At 35.7% G+C, this 18,567-nt stretch overlaps 2 protein-coding genes across 7 annotated transcripts in view; one reads left to right on the top strand and one right to left on the bottom strand.

The window, feature by feature from the left end:
* Window positions 1–17,007, bottom strand: part of LOC127858430 (trichohyalin-like) — a 58,079-nt gene extending 41,072 nt beyond the window's left edge. For 3 of the 6 annotated variants that reach the window (XM_052395586.1, XM_052395590.1, XM_052395591.1), the window contains exons 1-10: window positions 16,734–16,984; window positions 14,848–15,017; window positions 11,444–11,623; window positions 10,525–10,738; window positions 10,009–10,118; window positions 6,202–6,264; window positions 5,546–5,680; window positions 5,082–5,173; window positions 3,323–3,492; window positions 2,677–2,828 (exon numbers count right to left, since the gene is read on the bottom strand). In XM_052395586.1, the coding sequence (XP_052251546.1) occupies window positions 2,677–2,828; window positions 3,323–3,492; window positions 5,082–5,173; window positions 5,546–5,680; window positions 6,202–6,264; window positions 10,009–10,118; window positions 10,525–10,738; window positions 11,444–11,623; window positions 14,848–15,006 (1,275 nt within the window). In that variant the 5' untranslated portion in view covers window positions 15,007–15,017; window positions 16,734–16,984. Of the gene's footprint in view, window positions 1–2,676; window positions 2,829–3,322; window positions 3,493–5,081; window positions 5,174–5,545; window positions 5,681–6,201; window positions 6,265–10,008; window positions 10,119–10,524; window positions 10,739–11,443; window positions 11,624–14,847; window positions 15,018–15,292; window positions 15,365–16,733 lie in introns of those variants that run through there. The other 3 variants (XM_052395587.1, XM_052395589.1, XM_052395588.1) reach the window with 3 other exon arrangements.
* The window catches only part of LOC127858435 (G protein-coupled receptor kinase 5-like), a 165,472-nt gene that overhangs the window by 137,362 nt on the left and 9,543 nt on the right, over window positions 1–18,567 (top strand). The gene's annotated exons all lie outside the window — the stretch shown is intronic.

The raw sequence follows: 18,567 nt of genomic DNA, 5'->3' as shown, positions 1-18,567 counted from the left end.
TTCAAAAAGGGAAATTAACTGATACCAAACAAGAAACCGTCGAAGACGGGTGATGCTCCCCAAAGTTGTTTTTGGTCACAATATTCCACTATATATTCAGATAAACAGAAACGTCTTGAGGGCACAGTAGTTGGGGGGACAAGAATTTTTTTATAATTTTTTTCAAAGGGCCATAACTCTGTGATAAATCATCCGACCAGAACCCCCTGATAATATGCACATCTCCTCTTGGTAGTGAAGCTTCCCATAAAGTTTCATTGAATTCCGGTCATTAGTTGCTGAGAAATAGCCCGGACAAGAATTGCACTATATGTACAGTTAATGGAAAATTTCAAAGGGCCATAACTCTGTGAAAAATCATCCGACCAGAACCCGCTGATAATATGCACATCTCCTCTTGGTAGCGAAGCTTCCCATAAAGTTTCATTGAATTCCAGTCATTAGTTGTAGTGTTTTTTCCAGGAGGGCAAAGGGGCATGGCGCATTACTTTCAAAAAGGGCATTTTAGCGCGCAGTTTAAGCAAAAAAGGGCAAAACGTTCCCCGAATACCTGAATTACTGGGAAACATGTAATCGCATCAGAAGCAGTTGTGGAAAAAATAACATATAAACAATCACATTTAATGGTAATAGATGTATTTAACTTACAATGATTTATATTAATATATTTACCTTGAAATGTACATTTAATTTCCATGCTGTTTCAATAAACTGTACAGCACGACAAACATAATAAAGCAATATATGCATATGAATCTGAGTATAAATCCACTTATAAATCCACAGATCCACTTACATATAAATGAAACCATGTTTGTCTTATCCCATTTTCTAACAATAATCTTGACAGATGTTTAAAATAACATTGCGAGTAAATTGATGGCTAACAATATGCAAACACTCGTTTCCGTGACATACATCCAACGAGTAGATTACAAATAAATAAATAATGTTGTTGCTATCTAAAACATTTTTATGCATCGTTGATTATCACAGACATTTCATTAATTCCTTCTTAATGTAAAATCTCCATCGTTAATTCGATCGTTTACGACGTTATTTGCCATTTTTGCCGAGTCACAATTAAACTCTGTATAGTCCGCCGTGCTAATAAAATGTCAATAGATGTAAGCGACAGGTGCGCATAGCAACGTTAAATCGTATATGCGATTCGCATTTTGTTCAATTAGTATAGATCTACGACTCAGTAATTATTTCAATAATTAGATCTAATTATCTTAAAGACGAAAACGATACAGAATAAATTTGTTTGTGATTTTAAATGTAATTATGCGTAAAAAAATATGTTTTGATATAACTGATTAATGCATGCAATGCACAATTGCAACGAGAATAACATCGAGTTTTTCATCAAAGGTCTCCGAAGTAATGATTTTATTGTGGAGGAGTACACATTGCCGACCAAAAAGTGCGCTTGGTATAACATAGCCTCCGGCATTATCGATTGATACTGACACGGGGTTATTCACGCATGACTAATTCACAGCGTTGGAGCAGTCAGTAAGACCTACCAATAAATCGAGCACTTTAATAGATTAAATCTGCTAAATTAATATAGTCAATAAGACGTTGACGTCTCTCGAGTAAATCAAGCACAGTCGGAGCATCACAGACAATCAAGGACGCTGATTTTGCGGAACAATTTAGGTCATAAGGCAATAAAGATGTTATCAATAAGGGCACGTGGCGAAATTTGCCTTTGAAAAGAAGGGCGCGTGGCAAAATTTGTCTTTGAAAAGGGCAGAGTGGTGATCTGGGAGGGCGGCGTGGCTTTTCGCCACGCTAAAATGGCCTGGGAAAAACACTAAGTTGCTGAGAAATAGCCCGGACAACAATTGCACTATTATGTACAGTTAATGGAAAATTTCAAAGGGCCATAACTCTGTGAAAAATCATCCGACCAGAACCCGCTGATAATATGCACATCTCCTCTTGGTAGTGAAGCTTCCCATAAAGTTTCATTGAATTCTGGTCATTAGTTGCTGAGAAATAGCCCGGACAAAAATTGTGCACGGACGGACGGACAGACGAAGCGGCGACTATATGCCATTTATTTTGGGGAGCATAAAAATAAAAAATCAACAAATATAAATAAAAAACCTTTGTTATTGGATTTAAGTTTTTCAGGCTTCATTTCTAACCATTAGTTACTGATAAGTAGCAAACAGCATAAAACCTGAACAGTCTGCAAGTTATTTGCAGGCTGTTCTGGTTTTATGCTGGTTGCATATTGCAATTTAGACTTTGCTTCTTAGTGTGAAAGGGTTAAGAAACTCATGGAAACCTAAAAAAATCACCATATTCTTAGTGCTGTCTTCTTGTACGGCTTCTTCATCTCTCGTCTGTAATCCTTGTCTTCTTGCCTGGGACTGGGAAAAATGGGCTTAATGCATGTCTATGAAGTGTCATTCTGGATAAGCCTGTGTCTATGAAGTGTCATCCTGGATAAGCCTGTGCAGAAGCCTGTGCAGTCTGCTAAGGCTAATCAGAGGCGACACTTTTTGCCTTCACTGGATTTTTTGGTTAGAAGACATTTCCTTTAAACAAAAAAAGCGAACTGCACAGGCTTATCTTGGATGACACTTTACTTACATGCATTAAGCCCAGTTTTCCCAGATCAACGCTTAAATAAACTCATACTCAAAAACAACTCACCCTGTTCTTGGCACTGATCTTCTTATACAACTTATTCATCTCCCGTTTGTAATCCTCGTCTTGTTGTCTGTCCATGTGAGTACGTCTGCTACGCAGATTGTTCACAGCAGTGTCCATGGTTGCCTTGGTGATGTCATTGTTGGCATGGAGACCTAGAAGAAACCATTCAACTTTGTTATTTCAGTTATATTTTATTTTTATTTATTTATTTATTTTTTTTTGGGGGGGGGGTCAACATTCGGCCCAAATACCCTCTTCAAAAGGTAAATATTGTAATGACAGACAGTCTGGTGGCTGTCAGATGATGCCAACACCACATAAACATGGACTACATATGTGAAATCACTAAAATCATCCTCTCATTTTTAAACAAAAAACATATAACAGAAAGGAATTAATTTTAATCAGATGCATTTATCACACTTTCTTCTCCTCTTTTAATACAATTATCTATTTAATGATGTTTTACAATCACTTTTTTGTTAAACCTGCTAGATGTAAATGATTTTTTTTTTATTACATTTAAGTAATTGTTTCAACTTAAGTCATATACAAAAGGATTGGTATTTTAACCAATCAAGATTTTTATTTCAACCAGGGTAACATGAAACCAATGATGCTTTGCATTTCAACCAAGGATACATACCACCAATAAGAAGCTCAGTGGTTGCCATGGAAGCGTCGTTGCGTTCCTTCTCGAGACTGGTGTCGATTATGACCGTGTTTAGGATGTCCAGACTGTCAATCTCTCTATGCATCTGCATCTTGTCCTTCATTCCCAACAGACCCACAATGGAGTCACCCTCTCCAATGACGCTGTGAGTAAAGAATTTTAGGCAAACATAAAAGAACATGCAAACATTTGATGGTTCTAAGCTGAGGACCAGCCCTTCTCCAATTTTTTTAATCAAATGCGCATTAAAAACACAGAGGTGTGGGCACTATATTTTTTCTGAAATGTGCCTTTATTACATTGCAAATGCGGAAAAAAAAATCTTTTAACAGGACAGGTATTTTTTTTGCATTTTTTCTTTTCTTGCATTAAATAGAGGATATTAGTTGGATTCAGTGGATTATCGATTTTAATTCACGAGTGATCATAGAAAATAATATTTTCACAAGTGGCGCGGCCACGAGTGAAGAAATATATTTTCTATGATCACGAGTGAATTAAAATTGATATTCCACCGAATCCAACACATTTTCTTTTTATATTATGCTTTTTTTCACAGTTTATATACATTGTTAAAGAGTTTAACTAAAGAATTTCGCTGGGATTATGACGTCATTTCGTCCAAAAATGACGTCATTTCACAGTAAACAGTTAAAATTATCTATAATTTTGACTGATAATTTTCACTGTTTGAAACAGTGAAATTATCAGTTTTAATTCACTGATATTTCTCTATAAACCACCGGAAAGCATAAAATAAGTGTGTTTCTCCTTGTAAAAAATTCATTTTGCCATAAAATAAATATCTTTCGATGCATAATCAGTGCTTTTAAAGTATATTGTCAATAGTATTAATACACTTTTTTGTAAAAGATGCATAAAAAGTACAAAAATATACACAAGTGCACTGAAATCAGCATTAAATGTGCATTAAATACGCTTTTTATTCACTTTTTTTCCATTTGGGTTGATGATATCTTAGTAAAATATAATAGATAAAACCTATGAACTATCTCATGGCATCTTCGATAAAAATGTCTCCAGTATAAGTGCTAGTTTGATAAAAAATATTTATATCACACTCTGTTGTTTTTTTTTACATTTTGGTTAATGTTTGAATGAAGGCCATCAATTTCAAGTGATAAAAAAGGCAAATGGTGGTAGCGCGCAAAGAACAATGCAAGGTCGAAATAAGGTTAAGGCCAGGGTCAAAGCAAGGTCAGAAGTCATGGGGGATCTGTGATGGTAATATATAAAAACTGTGTAAGTATTCAAGTGTTGATGTAATGAAAACTCATTTTTATTATTTGAGGCGTGTTTTAGGAAAACTGAGCTTAATTAATGCATGTGCATTCACTGTTGAACCCGATTAGCTTGTCTGCTCAGGCTAATCTGGGATAACACTTTTCTTTTTTATCTTTTTGTTTTGTTTAAAGGAAGTCTCTTCTTAGGGAAAATTTTGTTTACGGTATGCGGAAAATGTCTTCCCTGATATCCTTTGCAGACTGCACAAGTTAATCTGGTACAACACTCAATGCACATGCATTAAGCCCTGTTTCCCCAAAACAAGGCTCATTGAAGTTAACGTCATTCACAAAGACACAGGTAATCATGGAATATCCATGTTTGTAAACAAAAATATTGTTACACTTGTAAATAAAGAACACGTTCCCATGCATCCCAATGCAACAATTCTTGTTCACACTCAAATAAACGTTGGAGTGCAGCCTACCTGTATTCATTGATAGTGTGTCCTGTCCGCTTCAAAGCATCGTTTTCATCCATCATTATTGCCTTACCCCTCTCCATCAATACTTTCTCTTGCTGTAATCACAGAAAAATGTGAACGTTTATGGAGGACTACTATCTGATGTCACATATGAAATATCAAAACTGCGGACATAATAAAATTCGTTATGTGATCCTTAGGGTGAGGCCAGTGAAAACCCAGATGGCATGAATTTTAACATACTTTGTAGAGGAAGGCTATACAAATTACACACCAAATATGCTTCCTCTAAAGTTTGTGTGTTTTTTTTCAGAAAATTAGGAGATTTTTTTAATTACTTTACTGTACAAACCCTATTTAATCATGTTAGCCCTCGAAAGTGGCCAGTTTTGACCCAAAGGGGCATGTTTTAAACACACATTGTACAAACCACTATTGCATGTTGCACACCATTGAAACATACTTACATTGGCTTTAGATGGTGATATGGACTTCTTTCTGCGGATCATGTGGTATATGAAGAACCCTAAGACCACAAGAAGGATGCCCAGGATAAACGCCATGAAGAATGAGAGTGCAGTGTAGCCTTGCTTGTAGAACAACTACAAAAAGCGGGAAAGTTAACAACATATTACACATATTTCTGTTGAACAGAAATTAATCACTGTGAAATGTTGTCTAATATTTAAAGTTTGTTGTTTCCTTCTTATAAATGGCTGTATATATAGAAAGCATTTTTGTACTTTAAAACAGAATATCCTGTATTGTAAAATGAATCTTGTTTAAGAATATGATCAAAATATAGTAAAATTCAATAAAATGCCGTCATTTTGAGTGCTTAAATTTTAGTTTATTTTTTAATAGAGACTAAATTTCTACTGTTACTAAAGGTTACATTAACCCTGACCTCACAGGTGACATATAATTTTATTCAGTACATGTACTGATCAATAATCAGTGTTTTCCTATTCATATTTTGTGTTATTCAATTCATTTACACCAAATGAGTTTAAGGTCAGGGTTAAAATATTCAAGTGACAAAGAATAGAAAGGAATTTAACACAATTCTTCTCACATCAAAGATGCAAGGGTTATATTATAAACAAAATAAAAATCCACTTACACTTTGCTCATAGGTGATAGTTGCATCAATACACAAATTAACGGTCATAGTCCACGTTGAATTCTGGAATACAAAAGATATTGATCAGAAATCATCAAAATTATAACCATAATGTTCTTGCCTAGTGTTTTTTTTTCACCTATAGGAGAATGGTGGCGGGGCCCGTCCAAAGGGGAAAAACGCGTCGTTTTGTAGAAAAAGGGGAAAAATAAAAAATTCATTCTTTTATATATAATGATATTTATTATATGAATGAACATGTATGTATGAATGTAATATTCACAGCTGAATGTCTCTGTCCTTTTTCTTTAATATATATCGATTTTTAGCTCGGCTGTTTTCTGAGAAAACCCGAGGTATTGTCTGCCCTCCGGCGTCTGCCGTCTGCTATGCTAGAACCTTAACATGGGCTCTAAAATCAAAGTGCTTCCACCTACAACTTTGAAACTTCATATGTAGATGCACCTTCATGAGTTATACACGCCACACCCATTTTTGGGTCACAAGGTCAAAGGTCAAGGTCACTGTGACCTCTAAAAATTTTTTTGACAAGCTTTCATTTATTCAAAACTGCACCTGCAGCCGAGCGTTGGCATCTGTTATGCTGTGCTCTTGTTTCAACATTAGTTTCAGACAGTTCAGCCGTTATGCACAGTCTCAGTTTTCCGAGCCAATTTGAGTCTAATTGGGATTTTTTTAATCGATAACATGGCAAATTTGAGCATTTTTTATAAATGAAATGGACCAAAGTGGAATGTTTTTATCAACAAATATTGACACAATATAGATACATCAGGCCTTTTCCTGGCCATTTTGGAAAAAAAAATGCAATTCATGTGAAAAGTCCACTTATTTGGGAAAAACTAATTTGATATAACTCTTTATAATAATTCAAAATCATATTAATTATAGTTATATACTTTGTTAGTGGTTTATGAAATAAATTTGAGATATATTTATCATTAGACAGTTCTTTTTTTTTTTTACTTCTGGAGGGAATTTTTTCTACAAAATTGGGGAAAAATTTATACTCTTTCTTGAGGGGAATGGGGCGGAATATCGGCCCCGAAATTTTTGTATTAAGTATTTTAAGACCAATTATAAACAAAATAATAGCGTTTAATATATCGTGCGAGTGAAACACGAGATTCGTAAATATGGGCGATATCTGAATAATAAAATATATATTGCGTCAACGCAACTGTCGCAAAAAATATCGTGTGATATTTTTCGCGACAGTCGTGGCGACCAAGATATTTTTAGCGTCAGTCCAACAACGCACGATATATTTAACACTATTTATCGCCTTTTGGGCTACCTACAAAAGGGCGATATATCATGTTAAATATATTGTGCGTCGCCGCAACTGTGGTGCAAACTATCCTGCGTTGCCGCGACTGTTGCGAAAAAAAATCATGCGTAGCCGCAACTGTCGCGAATTATATCATGTATCACTTCGTGTGTCTAGTGTCGCCCTTGATGAAAGAAGGGCGAGATTATAGATGGCACTATCTCGATTCCGTACAAAAGTGTTATCAGTTGTAATCTGATAAAGGAATGATTTTCAGTATTTTAAAACAAGGGCTGTTTGTAAAACATGCATGCCCCCCATATGGGCTGTCCGTTGTAGTGGCAGCCATTGTGTGTATACGATTTTTGTCACTGTGACCTTGACCTTTGACCTAGTGATCTAAAAATCAATAGGGGTCATCTGCGAGTCACGATCTATGTACCTATGAAGTGTCATGATCCTAGGCAAAAGCGTACTTGAGTTATCATCCGAAAATCATTTTACTATTTCAGGTCACCGTGACCTTGACCTTTGACCTTGTGACCTCAAAATCAATAGGGGTCATCTGCAAGTCATGATCAATCTACCTATGAAGTTTCATGATCCTAGGCGTATGCGTTCTCGAGTTATCCGAAAACCATTTTACTATTTCGGGTCACCGTGACCTTGACCTTTGACCTAGTGACCTCAAAATCAATAGGGGTCATCTGCGAGTTATGATCAATCTACCCATGAAGTTTCATGATCCTAGGAGTATGCATTCTTGAGTTATCATCCGGAAACCATTTTACTATTTCGGGTCACCGTGACCTTGACCTTTGACCTAGTGACCTCAAAATCAATAGGGGTCATCTGCAAGTCATGATCAATCTACCCATGAAGTTTCATGATCCTAGGCGTATGCGTTCTTGAGTTATCATTCAAAAACTATTTTACTATTTCGGGTCACCGTGACCTTGACCTTTGACCTAGTGACCTCAAAATCAATAGGGGTCATCTGCCAGTCATGATCAATGTACCTATGAAGTTTCATATTCTAGGCCCAAGCGTTCTTGAGTAATCGTCTGACAACCACCTGGTGGACGGACCGACCGACCGACAGACCGACATGAGCAAAGCAATATACCCCTTCTTCTTCGAAGGGCGGCATAAAAATTAAATTTGGCACCTGTAGGGGAACCCATTCCCTTGGAAAAACATAATATTTTTACCAAATCATATCAAAAATTCCCAATTGAAGGTAAAAAATAAATAAATAAAAAACAATTTCAAATAAATCTCAATATTAGTTCATCTCCCTTCAAGCTCTATAAGTTAAACCTCAGTTAATTTATTCATATTGCTTTTATTCTAAATTTGTAAGCATTTGTTAATAAAAAGACAGCAACAATAATTTCCCATTTTAAGCCAAAGCGATGCGATTTTTCCCAATCCAAAGAAACCCAGCCCCATTTGAAACCCACTGATTTTGAAAACAAATGACCCATGTCTTTAGATGACCCAGCTATTTAAACAAACCAGACACATCTGTTGAGATTAGTGTATCTCTGAGCAGTGTGTTGCTTTACATCTATAACATGTGGTGCAGCAAATTAAGGATGTCATCAAAATTAAGGGATGTCGTCAGACCACCCTAGATGAAGAATGGATGTCGGCAGCAAAACGCCATAATGGCCGGAGAAAACCCTGCTAGTATATGGTAATACAAATGAGCCTCACTCTGGGGAAACGGAGCTTAATATATGTGCGTAAAATGTCAACCCAGATTAGCCTGTGCAATCTGCACAGGTTAATCAGGAAGAATTGTTACACTTTTACCCTATTTATGTTGAAAGGACATCTTGTATTGGTAAAATTCAATTTAGGCAGAAAGTGTCGTTCCTGATTAACCAGCTGTATTCACTGCAAAGGCTAATCTGGGACAACACTTTAAGCTCTCGCATTAATTCTGTTTTCCTAGGGGCTGCTTAACACAATTCCCTCGACTTCACATTTGTCAGTCCTGACAAGTATATATTTATGTACAAATTTGTCAGAAAATGTTTGGATTTGCATTTAAAAACCCTAAATTTTTAAGAGAGAATGCAGATGAAGCATAATTAGTAAGTTAAGTATTTACTGTAATGTATTTTAATAAAAATCTGCTTCGGTACTATCAAACTAACAAAAACATCACTTGTTCTGTGTGCCAACAACAAAGATACCTAAGACTAAAAGAACAAAATTTAATATTAAATGAGCCTTGCTCTGGGAAAGCTGGGTTCCATACATATGCGTGAAGTTTTTGCCCTGATTCGCTTTAGCAATCTGCATAGGAGAGACAACACTTTCCATTTTTATGGTACCAATATCTTTTATTTTAAAGTCTTTTCTTAGCAAAAATCAAATTTAAGGGCCTGGGCAGGTTGCACAGGCTAATCAGGGACGTCATTTTATTTACATGCATTCAGCCTTGTTTTCTCTAGCTAAATATGAAGCTGGTTCTGAAAACAATATAAACAAATGACTGTGCCTACCTTGTCTGTTGTGTTGGACCAGGTCACAGCACAAAAGTAATAGTTGAGTCCATTGCCCATTGTGTCTGAATTCACTTGAGCTAGGAACGACCCATTTGTGCTTGAATTACCTACAACACAAAATCACGACCACATATGCCAGTTATATGGGCTTTGCTCTAGGAAAATGGGTTTTAATGCATGTGGATAATTATCCTTCCAGATTAGCCTGTGCAACCCTTCGCACAGGCTAATCAGGGATTATACTGTTTGCATAAACTGGAATCTAGCTAAGAAGAAACTTCCTTGAAAGAAAAACGGAAAGACACTATACACACATGCATTTAACCCTGTTTTACCAGAGAGAGGTTCATAATTTTTTTAAATCATTCTTTCTTAACATTCTGTTTTTCATTTTATTCATTTTTATTGCGATATTTTCTGAAAATTTTCTTCAGCAGAGTATTTAATTTAAAATTCAACTGAATATTCAAATACCTATCTAATTATTTGTTGACATTACAAATAATAACATACCTGTCATATTTCCCACAGACCAGCTTAAATAGGATGTGCCATAGCTTATATATGAGTTATTCGCCAGGATCCCACTCATTCCTAGGTTTTGAGCACGCAGTCCAGAATTAAGAAAAATCTCAACTTCAACGTCTGTAACATTCTCTTGGTCAAGGTTTTCAACATAAATCCAAAGCCTGAAAATCTCATCTGCATTACTGGATGCATATGTTTTCTGGAAGAAAAATGTATGACAGCATGAAATGTTATATAAAATTTAGTAGGTGTGGTTAAATTTGTCTATATGTCCTCAAGTATTTTGTAAAAAAGTGGGAATGGTATTATGGGGCTCAATTCATTTGCATAAAGTGTTGTACCAGATTAGACTTTAGAGTCCACACAGGCTAATCAGGGAAAATACTTTCTTCATTGCCTAGCTTTTCCTTTCAAAGGAAAAATTCCATAAACTGTTGTCCCTGATTAGCATGTGCAGACTGCAGACTAATCTGGGACGGCACTTAACGTACATAAATAAAGCCCAGTTTTCCAAGAGCCTGGCTTGAATGCTTCCCATGTTAAGTATTTGACAACACAGCAATAAAATATAGTTACGCTTGCATAATAATTACTATGTAAGTGTCATGCAATTATTTCCAACTCAGAGCTGAGTTAGACTTATTTTTAAGTTAAAAATTCTTCTGAATCTTTTGGCCCTGGACATGAGAAATTAATACCTATAAAAACAGCGTTGTTCCATTTATCAGAAAACATGTCTTATTTTAGCTTCAGCATTTTAACTTCATAAGAAGATGGATTCCTCTTAGTCAATAAAATATAAAGTGGTGGCATTTTTTTGCATTTACTTCAGTGCGTCTGATGTTTTGTTTATAACGAGAAAGCCTTTACATTAAGACTTCAAATTGAAAGCATACAAACATACTTGAATGGTATATGATGCCCTTAGGCGGTTTGCATATTCAGGCAGGGAATTGTTGTAATTTCCGGTTAGGTTGTAATTCCCAGCATCTAAAACCTCCACCTCTACTCCAGCAATTGTTGGTGGTCGTTTTATCAAATAGCTATTGACGTCCACAGAAGTCCCATCTGCCAAGTATGCCAGCTGTAAAAAATATGAGACGCACTCTGTGAAAAGGGGGTTAAATGCATGTGCAAAAGTGTCATTCCAGATTAGCCTGTGAAGTCCACACAGGCTAATAAGGGACAACACTTTCCGCCTTAACTAGATTTTTGCTAAGAAGGGACATCCTTTAAAAGAACAAGAGATGTGTTTGTCAGAAACACAATGCCCCACTTCTGCGCCGCTTTGTAGCCATATATTTGACCTTTGACCTTGGACCTTTCACCACTCAAAATGTTCAGCTCCACGAGATACACATGCATGCCAATATCAAGTTGCTATCTTCAATATTGCAGAAGTTATGACCAAGGTTAACATTTTGGGACAGAATGACAGACAGGCCTAAAACAATATACCCCCAATCATTCGATCCGGGGGCATAAAAATATCATAAAAGCAGAAAGTGTCATCCTTGATTAGCCTGTGTGGGCTAGCACAGGCTACTCAGGGACGACACTTAAAGCATATGCATTAAACCCCCTTTTTCACAGAGCATTATATAAATATTGAGAGGAGACTAAAAATTTATCAACTTTATACTATCCTCAAGTTAAATTGTAATCATTAACAGTAAGACAGCCTAATGACCCTAGGTCGCTCACCTGAGACATGTAGGTAAAAATTATTATGTGCAGACTTTGTAGTGTTTGTCAGGGCCCTCGTTTGGCCATTTATGGGGCATAAATTTGGCCCCATTCCCACCTCAAAATAGTATACTTTTTTCCCCTATTTCAGCTAAAAATTCCCCCCCTAAATTTTTTTTTTCTTTTTTACTTGTATACCTATGTTGCCAGCTGGTATCGTGCTATTAACCTTGATTAAATGTGTATTTATGTAAATTACATTAAAATATAGCAATTTTAAGAGTTGAATGGTTGTGGAAAGATCTTTTAAAATTCCCCTTTTCGCCCAAAACTACCCGAAATTTCAACCTCTAAGGGCCCCGGCCCCGATCCCCCAAAGTGTAGCAAGAGCCCTGTTTGTGTAATTATTGTGGTTCATATATAGATTTTTTTTACTCTGTATGACACAGATTCTTTATGGTCTTAGAAAATATTAGAACAAAATAAAGTTTCCATATTAAACAAACAAGAGGGCAAAGGGCCACACCTCAGACCCCAAGTAACTTTACTGTTCTCAACAGGTATGTTCACTAAGTTTCACAATATTACTGCCCTAACATCTTGTAGCAATTTTTTAGACAACCAACAATAATTTTTTACTCAGTCCAGATATCAAAACATAACAATATTTTTAATACTCTTAGCAACTTTCATGATGAGTGGATTACAAATGTAATTTTTCAAGAGTGTTCAAAGGGTTTTACTATAGCCACATAAAGAACTCATGGTAGCCATGTTTTGCAATAGAATTGTCACGCAGTGAAGAATAAGAACATTTAAAGTGAACTTGTAAAATAGAGGTGACACCAAATGATCCAGTTACAGTCTCAGAAGATATATTATTGGTACCTTATCTGCAAGTTTCTTGCAACCGCAGTGACAAATGAGGCTAAGAAATGGAAGAAACTTATACATGTACAGTCAATCTTGTATTAAGAGACCACTCAAGGGAGTAATCAAAAGTGGTCTCTTAATAAAATGGTCTTTAAATAAAAAAAGGCCATTCTGGAAGAATGCTTACCCTCAATTTTAATCTATATGAAGGATAATCTCTTTTGTCAACAATGATTTTAACTTTTATAATAAAATGAATATAAACACAATACATAAACAATATTTTACTTATAATGTTTTTTATTTTTTTCATTTATTATAAATTATTATTTATTATAAATGAATTGTGTGTACATATTTATTTGCAAAAACAACATAGACAAGGAAATATTTTTCGCGTTTTTTTTTCACCTGACACATTATTTTCCACGTCTTCAAGTACCTAGGCTTAACGCTTAAGAATGTTCTGAATTTGAGTTTTACCGACTCCAAACTCATCTGCGATTTTACGTCCAAAACCCGAATTTTCTCGTTCAACGTTAACACTTTTCGTTTTGACATTTTAATTTCTGCATGTACGCTTAAGGAAATCTGACTCGATTATGATACATAATGAGCTGAAAAAAATAAAACACGTCAATTGAAAACAAACAAACAGACCTGATTGGAAAATTTATTAAGTAAATAACAATGTGATTGGCTAACAAATATCTACTAATTAGCATAATTACAAATTGGTAATGTACGGATTTCGACAGATATTGCCGATTAAAAGTTTATTTTCCGCACTTCTCAGGAAATGTTTGTCGCGTACAGTGCATTGTTTCTGCACCTGTTATCTATACTCGAGAAAAATCTGCGTTGTCTCTTAACATAGTAAACTATTTAAGCTGTAGACTGTGCGCAATACGTTCCTCTATTATTCAACTCAATAAATGTATACGCAGTATACAACAATACCGGTCAGAACCGGTCAATGAGAAAAAGCATAATCATAATGGTTGGTGTGAAAACAAAGCAGAGGTGTAACAGTACATCTTATCAGCTTAGATAAACGATTAACCCGGATTTGTCCCTGAAAGATCAATAGATTAACCACATTTACCTTCTAGTGGTCGCTTAATTCAAGATTCGGACATCAAAATACACAAAAATCAGCGGTCGCTGGTCGCGTAGGACAAAAGTAGCTTAAAATAATATCATTATATAGCGAAAAAGCTCCGTGGGATTTCAAAATGGTCGCATAAGACAAAGGTCGCTTAATACAAGTGGTCGCATCCACAAGATTGACTGTAGTTTATAAGGCTTTGATTTTACTTGTTTAATAAGCATTTGTATTTTACAAGCAAGTATGTTTACATATACATTTTAAGTTACAAGGTATTTTGTCTGAAGAATGAAAATAATTTTTTAATCATAGTCACAGGCTCCATTTTAATAAATGAATGGGTATAAATATTAAATAATTGTATCAAATTTACTACAGTACATAGTAAGCAAAACATGACATACAACATGTTGGTTGGTAAGCTTAAGTCAAGCTGAGCTAAAATTGTACTGATCTGAAAATTTACTGGTAGGCTTTTATGCAAGGTAGTAAAGTTGTGGGAGACCTTTTACCTGGGCAAGCAAATCTGCAGGAAAGAATTTGACTGTCCCAATCAATTTTAATGAGTGAGCAAATTTCTGAGCTTTTTTCTTAGATTTGTGAACCTGTCCTTTGTATTGATTGAAGTTTCATATGCTTACCGATGCATTAATATAGGTCGTGTTATCTTGTGTGGAATTGAAGATTTTATAGTCGTCGATATATGACCCTGTCATGTTCAAGGTCACCATGCCAGGGATGGATGTGGACATCACATGACTTGTCAATAGGGCAACCCCCAACAGTGCATTGAAAATCATGACTGGTGTGCCTGAAAAAACGAAACAAAGATACATAATACATCAACATTTTCTATATTTTGGTACACACTAAAACATAAGAGTGAGCTCTGCAATCTGACTTGAGAATTTAAGCATACACAAATGGGTACTTAATAAGGAGCATGTTTGAAAAGATTAGTGGTATTGTGGTAACTGGTTCCTAAACTTTGGGGTTGCAGGTGAATCCCCAACTGAATGCTAACCTTACTCTCTTTTTGCATGAGACATAAATGGTGGATTGTTCAAAGTGCTTCAAACTACGTACATGGACAAAGGCAGCCTCAACACTGTCTTCTGAGTCTTGCTCCATCATTTGTAACAAAAAATGTAGTTTAAATATTTCATTTCCAGAACAACCAACAAGTTTTATATAAATTTGTCTTCAGTAATATTAAACAATCAATCTGAGTAATTCTCATAGAGACAAAAACAACACAAATTTCCCTTATAGAAAATAGATTATTTAAATAAAACTCTAAACAAATATTGTTCTGCCTGTATATCATAATGCAAACATACTTAACAAAGTCGGATAAGTACTTAACAGAATATTGATACTGTATGGATTTAAAACAGTGTACGTTCATTGTAATGTGTGTTTGCATCATCTATTTAACGTACCACACTGGAATTTCAATTCACTGATTTATTATAAACATTTTTTAACAAGATAACATGGCTGATTGCCCTTTATGTGTGGCCTTGACATTTACACATGTCACACAATAGAGTAACCACTCATGGAAAATGATTTGAGAAGTGAATGATGAATGATGAAGTTACATTTTGCACAGTCTAATTAGTGACCAAAGTTAGCCTCTATTCTTTAAGTTTTACCTTGACCTTTGAGGCAAGTAAGAGATTTTAAATGACCAACATTGTTTTCTATTGGTAAACATTTGTGGCAAGTTATTTTAAAAATTCATAATGAATGACAAAGTTACAGTCAGGACTATATCTTTTAAGGCCAAATTTGATCATTGACCTTGAACTTTGAGAGACAGCAAAATGAAAATGAGAAACTGATTGCGGATAGTGATTCCAGAAAAAAATCCGACTAATTTAAATCTTTAATTTGGCTATGGGTCCAAAATGATAACTCAAGTACTCTGTGTAATGCAATGCTGCAATGGACGAACCCAGGTCTTAGGCAGTACAGGTGGACACTTAGCCAAGGAAACTTCAAAAAGATGTTTTAAAGTGCACTGCAATCTCAACAAGACATGGATGCAATCTAATATATTATGAAAACCAAACCTATTCTGAAAAATTGTGCACACTGCCTTAAATTACTAGAACACAATCAAAGCACTCTAGCTAAAGTGGTAACCTGACAACCGGTTCTGAGGAAAAGTGTGCCTTGTTCTGGGCTTAAACTCAGAACAAGACTGGAACACTTGAACAGCTGACAAGGTAGCTGGTTCTTTCCTAAAATCACTATAATGTTAGTTCAACAGTGGTGCAGATTGAAGTTCTCATGGAAGTGTTCCATTATACTTTTAAATGAGTTTAAAAATGGACAAAATCCGGAGAAATTGTGTTGAACATAAAAATACTACACATAAAAACAAATTAACAAATCATATTTTCAATGCATCATAGGAATGGAATATTAAGAAAAACCTCTTGATAAATGCTTTATATAGATAAGTGGAGCCAACCAAAGTATTTTGCAATCGCATTACCTATAAACACTAGCACTATACCTTTCGATCCCTCGCTTAAATCCGAAATAGGTCAAATTTAAATCGAAATCATGGATTCAATTATAATCCAATTATAATCCAGTTAGACTCGCACTTGTCAATTTAGTATTATTTTGATATTATTAAATACACTTTTATTTTTTACTAAATGAACGTTTATTTTTAATTATGACACAAAATCATTCGATACAGCTCATGTAGATTACCACGACATGTTTCGAAACCAGTCAACCGTGGATCTCACTCCGACCTCCATTTGTAAATATTGTTGTTGTTATGGTTACATTGATTCGTACCCAATGCAATTCACACCTCAGGATATAAAATGTCGTTAAAGAGATTGACACTTATCTAATAAATTGATTATATTATTTTCCAAGAAAATATGCAAATATAAAACGTAGAATGACATACTTTATAAACCACAATACACAATTCATGAAAATGAACAACACGTTCACTAAATTGACAAACGACGATTCGAGTAGTACAAATTTACCCCTTCCGAGCAGAAATCCATCAAGACCGGTTATAATGGATGCCGATTCATATAAAAAAAAATGTGTGGATCATATCCAGCATGTGTACCGTGAAGCTGCGTGTCGATCCTTGTAGGTTCTGTAACGTCTTGGAATGTTATTGTGACTCCGGGAGGCCAAAATGGTAGTTAAGGGAATTTCCGGGAAGAAATCAGCATCCGGGATGGTCCGTGTAGCTGCCGTGTAGGATCGGTGTCCATGGTTGTCCGTGTGCGTCATTGGCAGTCAATAAAAAAATCAGTCCATGATCACCAGGGACACGTAATAAAAACGCTGGAAACACGGCGGATACATAGACTTTCACGTGAAGACTCTGAATAACATGGGCGATGCCAGAAAGATAGGGTTCCAACAACGAACACGGAATAACATTGATGATAGCAGGTGATCTCTGGAAAACGGTTGACCTTTAAAAAATCATAGATCGTCTCGGATTTTGATGGGGGGGGGGGGATCCGGGACTGCGGTGTCCATCTGTGCTCATATTGGACTGGGGCTTAATCAGACTTGTTCACAGATTGTCGAAATGACTGAAGAATTTCCAGCCTTTTCTCACATTTTTTACAAAAAAAACACTCTAAACCAGGGAGAAAAATAACGCTATTGACATAGACTTACCGGTATATACTGCAGTACAATTACGTTGATCAGTAATAATGATTTAAATACCAGTAATGCAAATTGTAAAGCATAATAAACTCGAAAAAAATAATTAGGAGTGTCCCTTTGTTTTCGTTACATTTTGTGACAATACAAAGCTCGCTTATATAAAGCGTAAAATTGATGTCAACGCCCAGTGCTACAAAGCACGTACGCGTTCGTCCACTCCTGGAGTATGCATCGACAGTATGTGATGCATATTCTGCCACAAGCATTTCCAAGCTATTAATGGTATAACGCAGATTTGTCAAAGCAGACTATATAACAACAAGAAGTACAAGCCAAATGATCGCCAGCTTAGGATTGCAATTTCTAAAAATCCATGTACTAATGTACAAGATAACCAACAACGTGATCAAAATACCAGCTCACCCGCACCTCCATCCAGCTAAGTACTGTATCTATACAGAGAGGGAGTAATTTATTCTTCGTCGTCCCATTCTGCCGAATTCGAATAGACCCGTCAAGACACTCCTCCTTCTCAGCAGCCATTCGACTTTTGAATCATTTGCCACTAACAGTCTTCCCTGGCGATTTCATGGGCAGCTTCAAGGCAGGCCTAGTCACTTTGCAATATACAGCACGCAGTTTTTATCTTATTGTATCCTTGTTTTTATTGCTTCACAATTACCTTG

This window comes from Dreissena polymorpha, chromosome 14, assembly GCF_020536995.1.
Source record: "Dreissena polymorpha isolate Duluth1 chromosome 14, UMN_Dpol_1.0, whole genome shotgun sequence".
Lineage (NCBI taxonomy): Eukaryota > Metazoa > Mollusca > Bivalvia > Myida > Dreissenidae > Dreissena > Dreissena polymorpha.
This window is presented reverse-complemented; position numbering and strand designations above follow the sequence as displayed.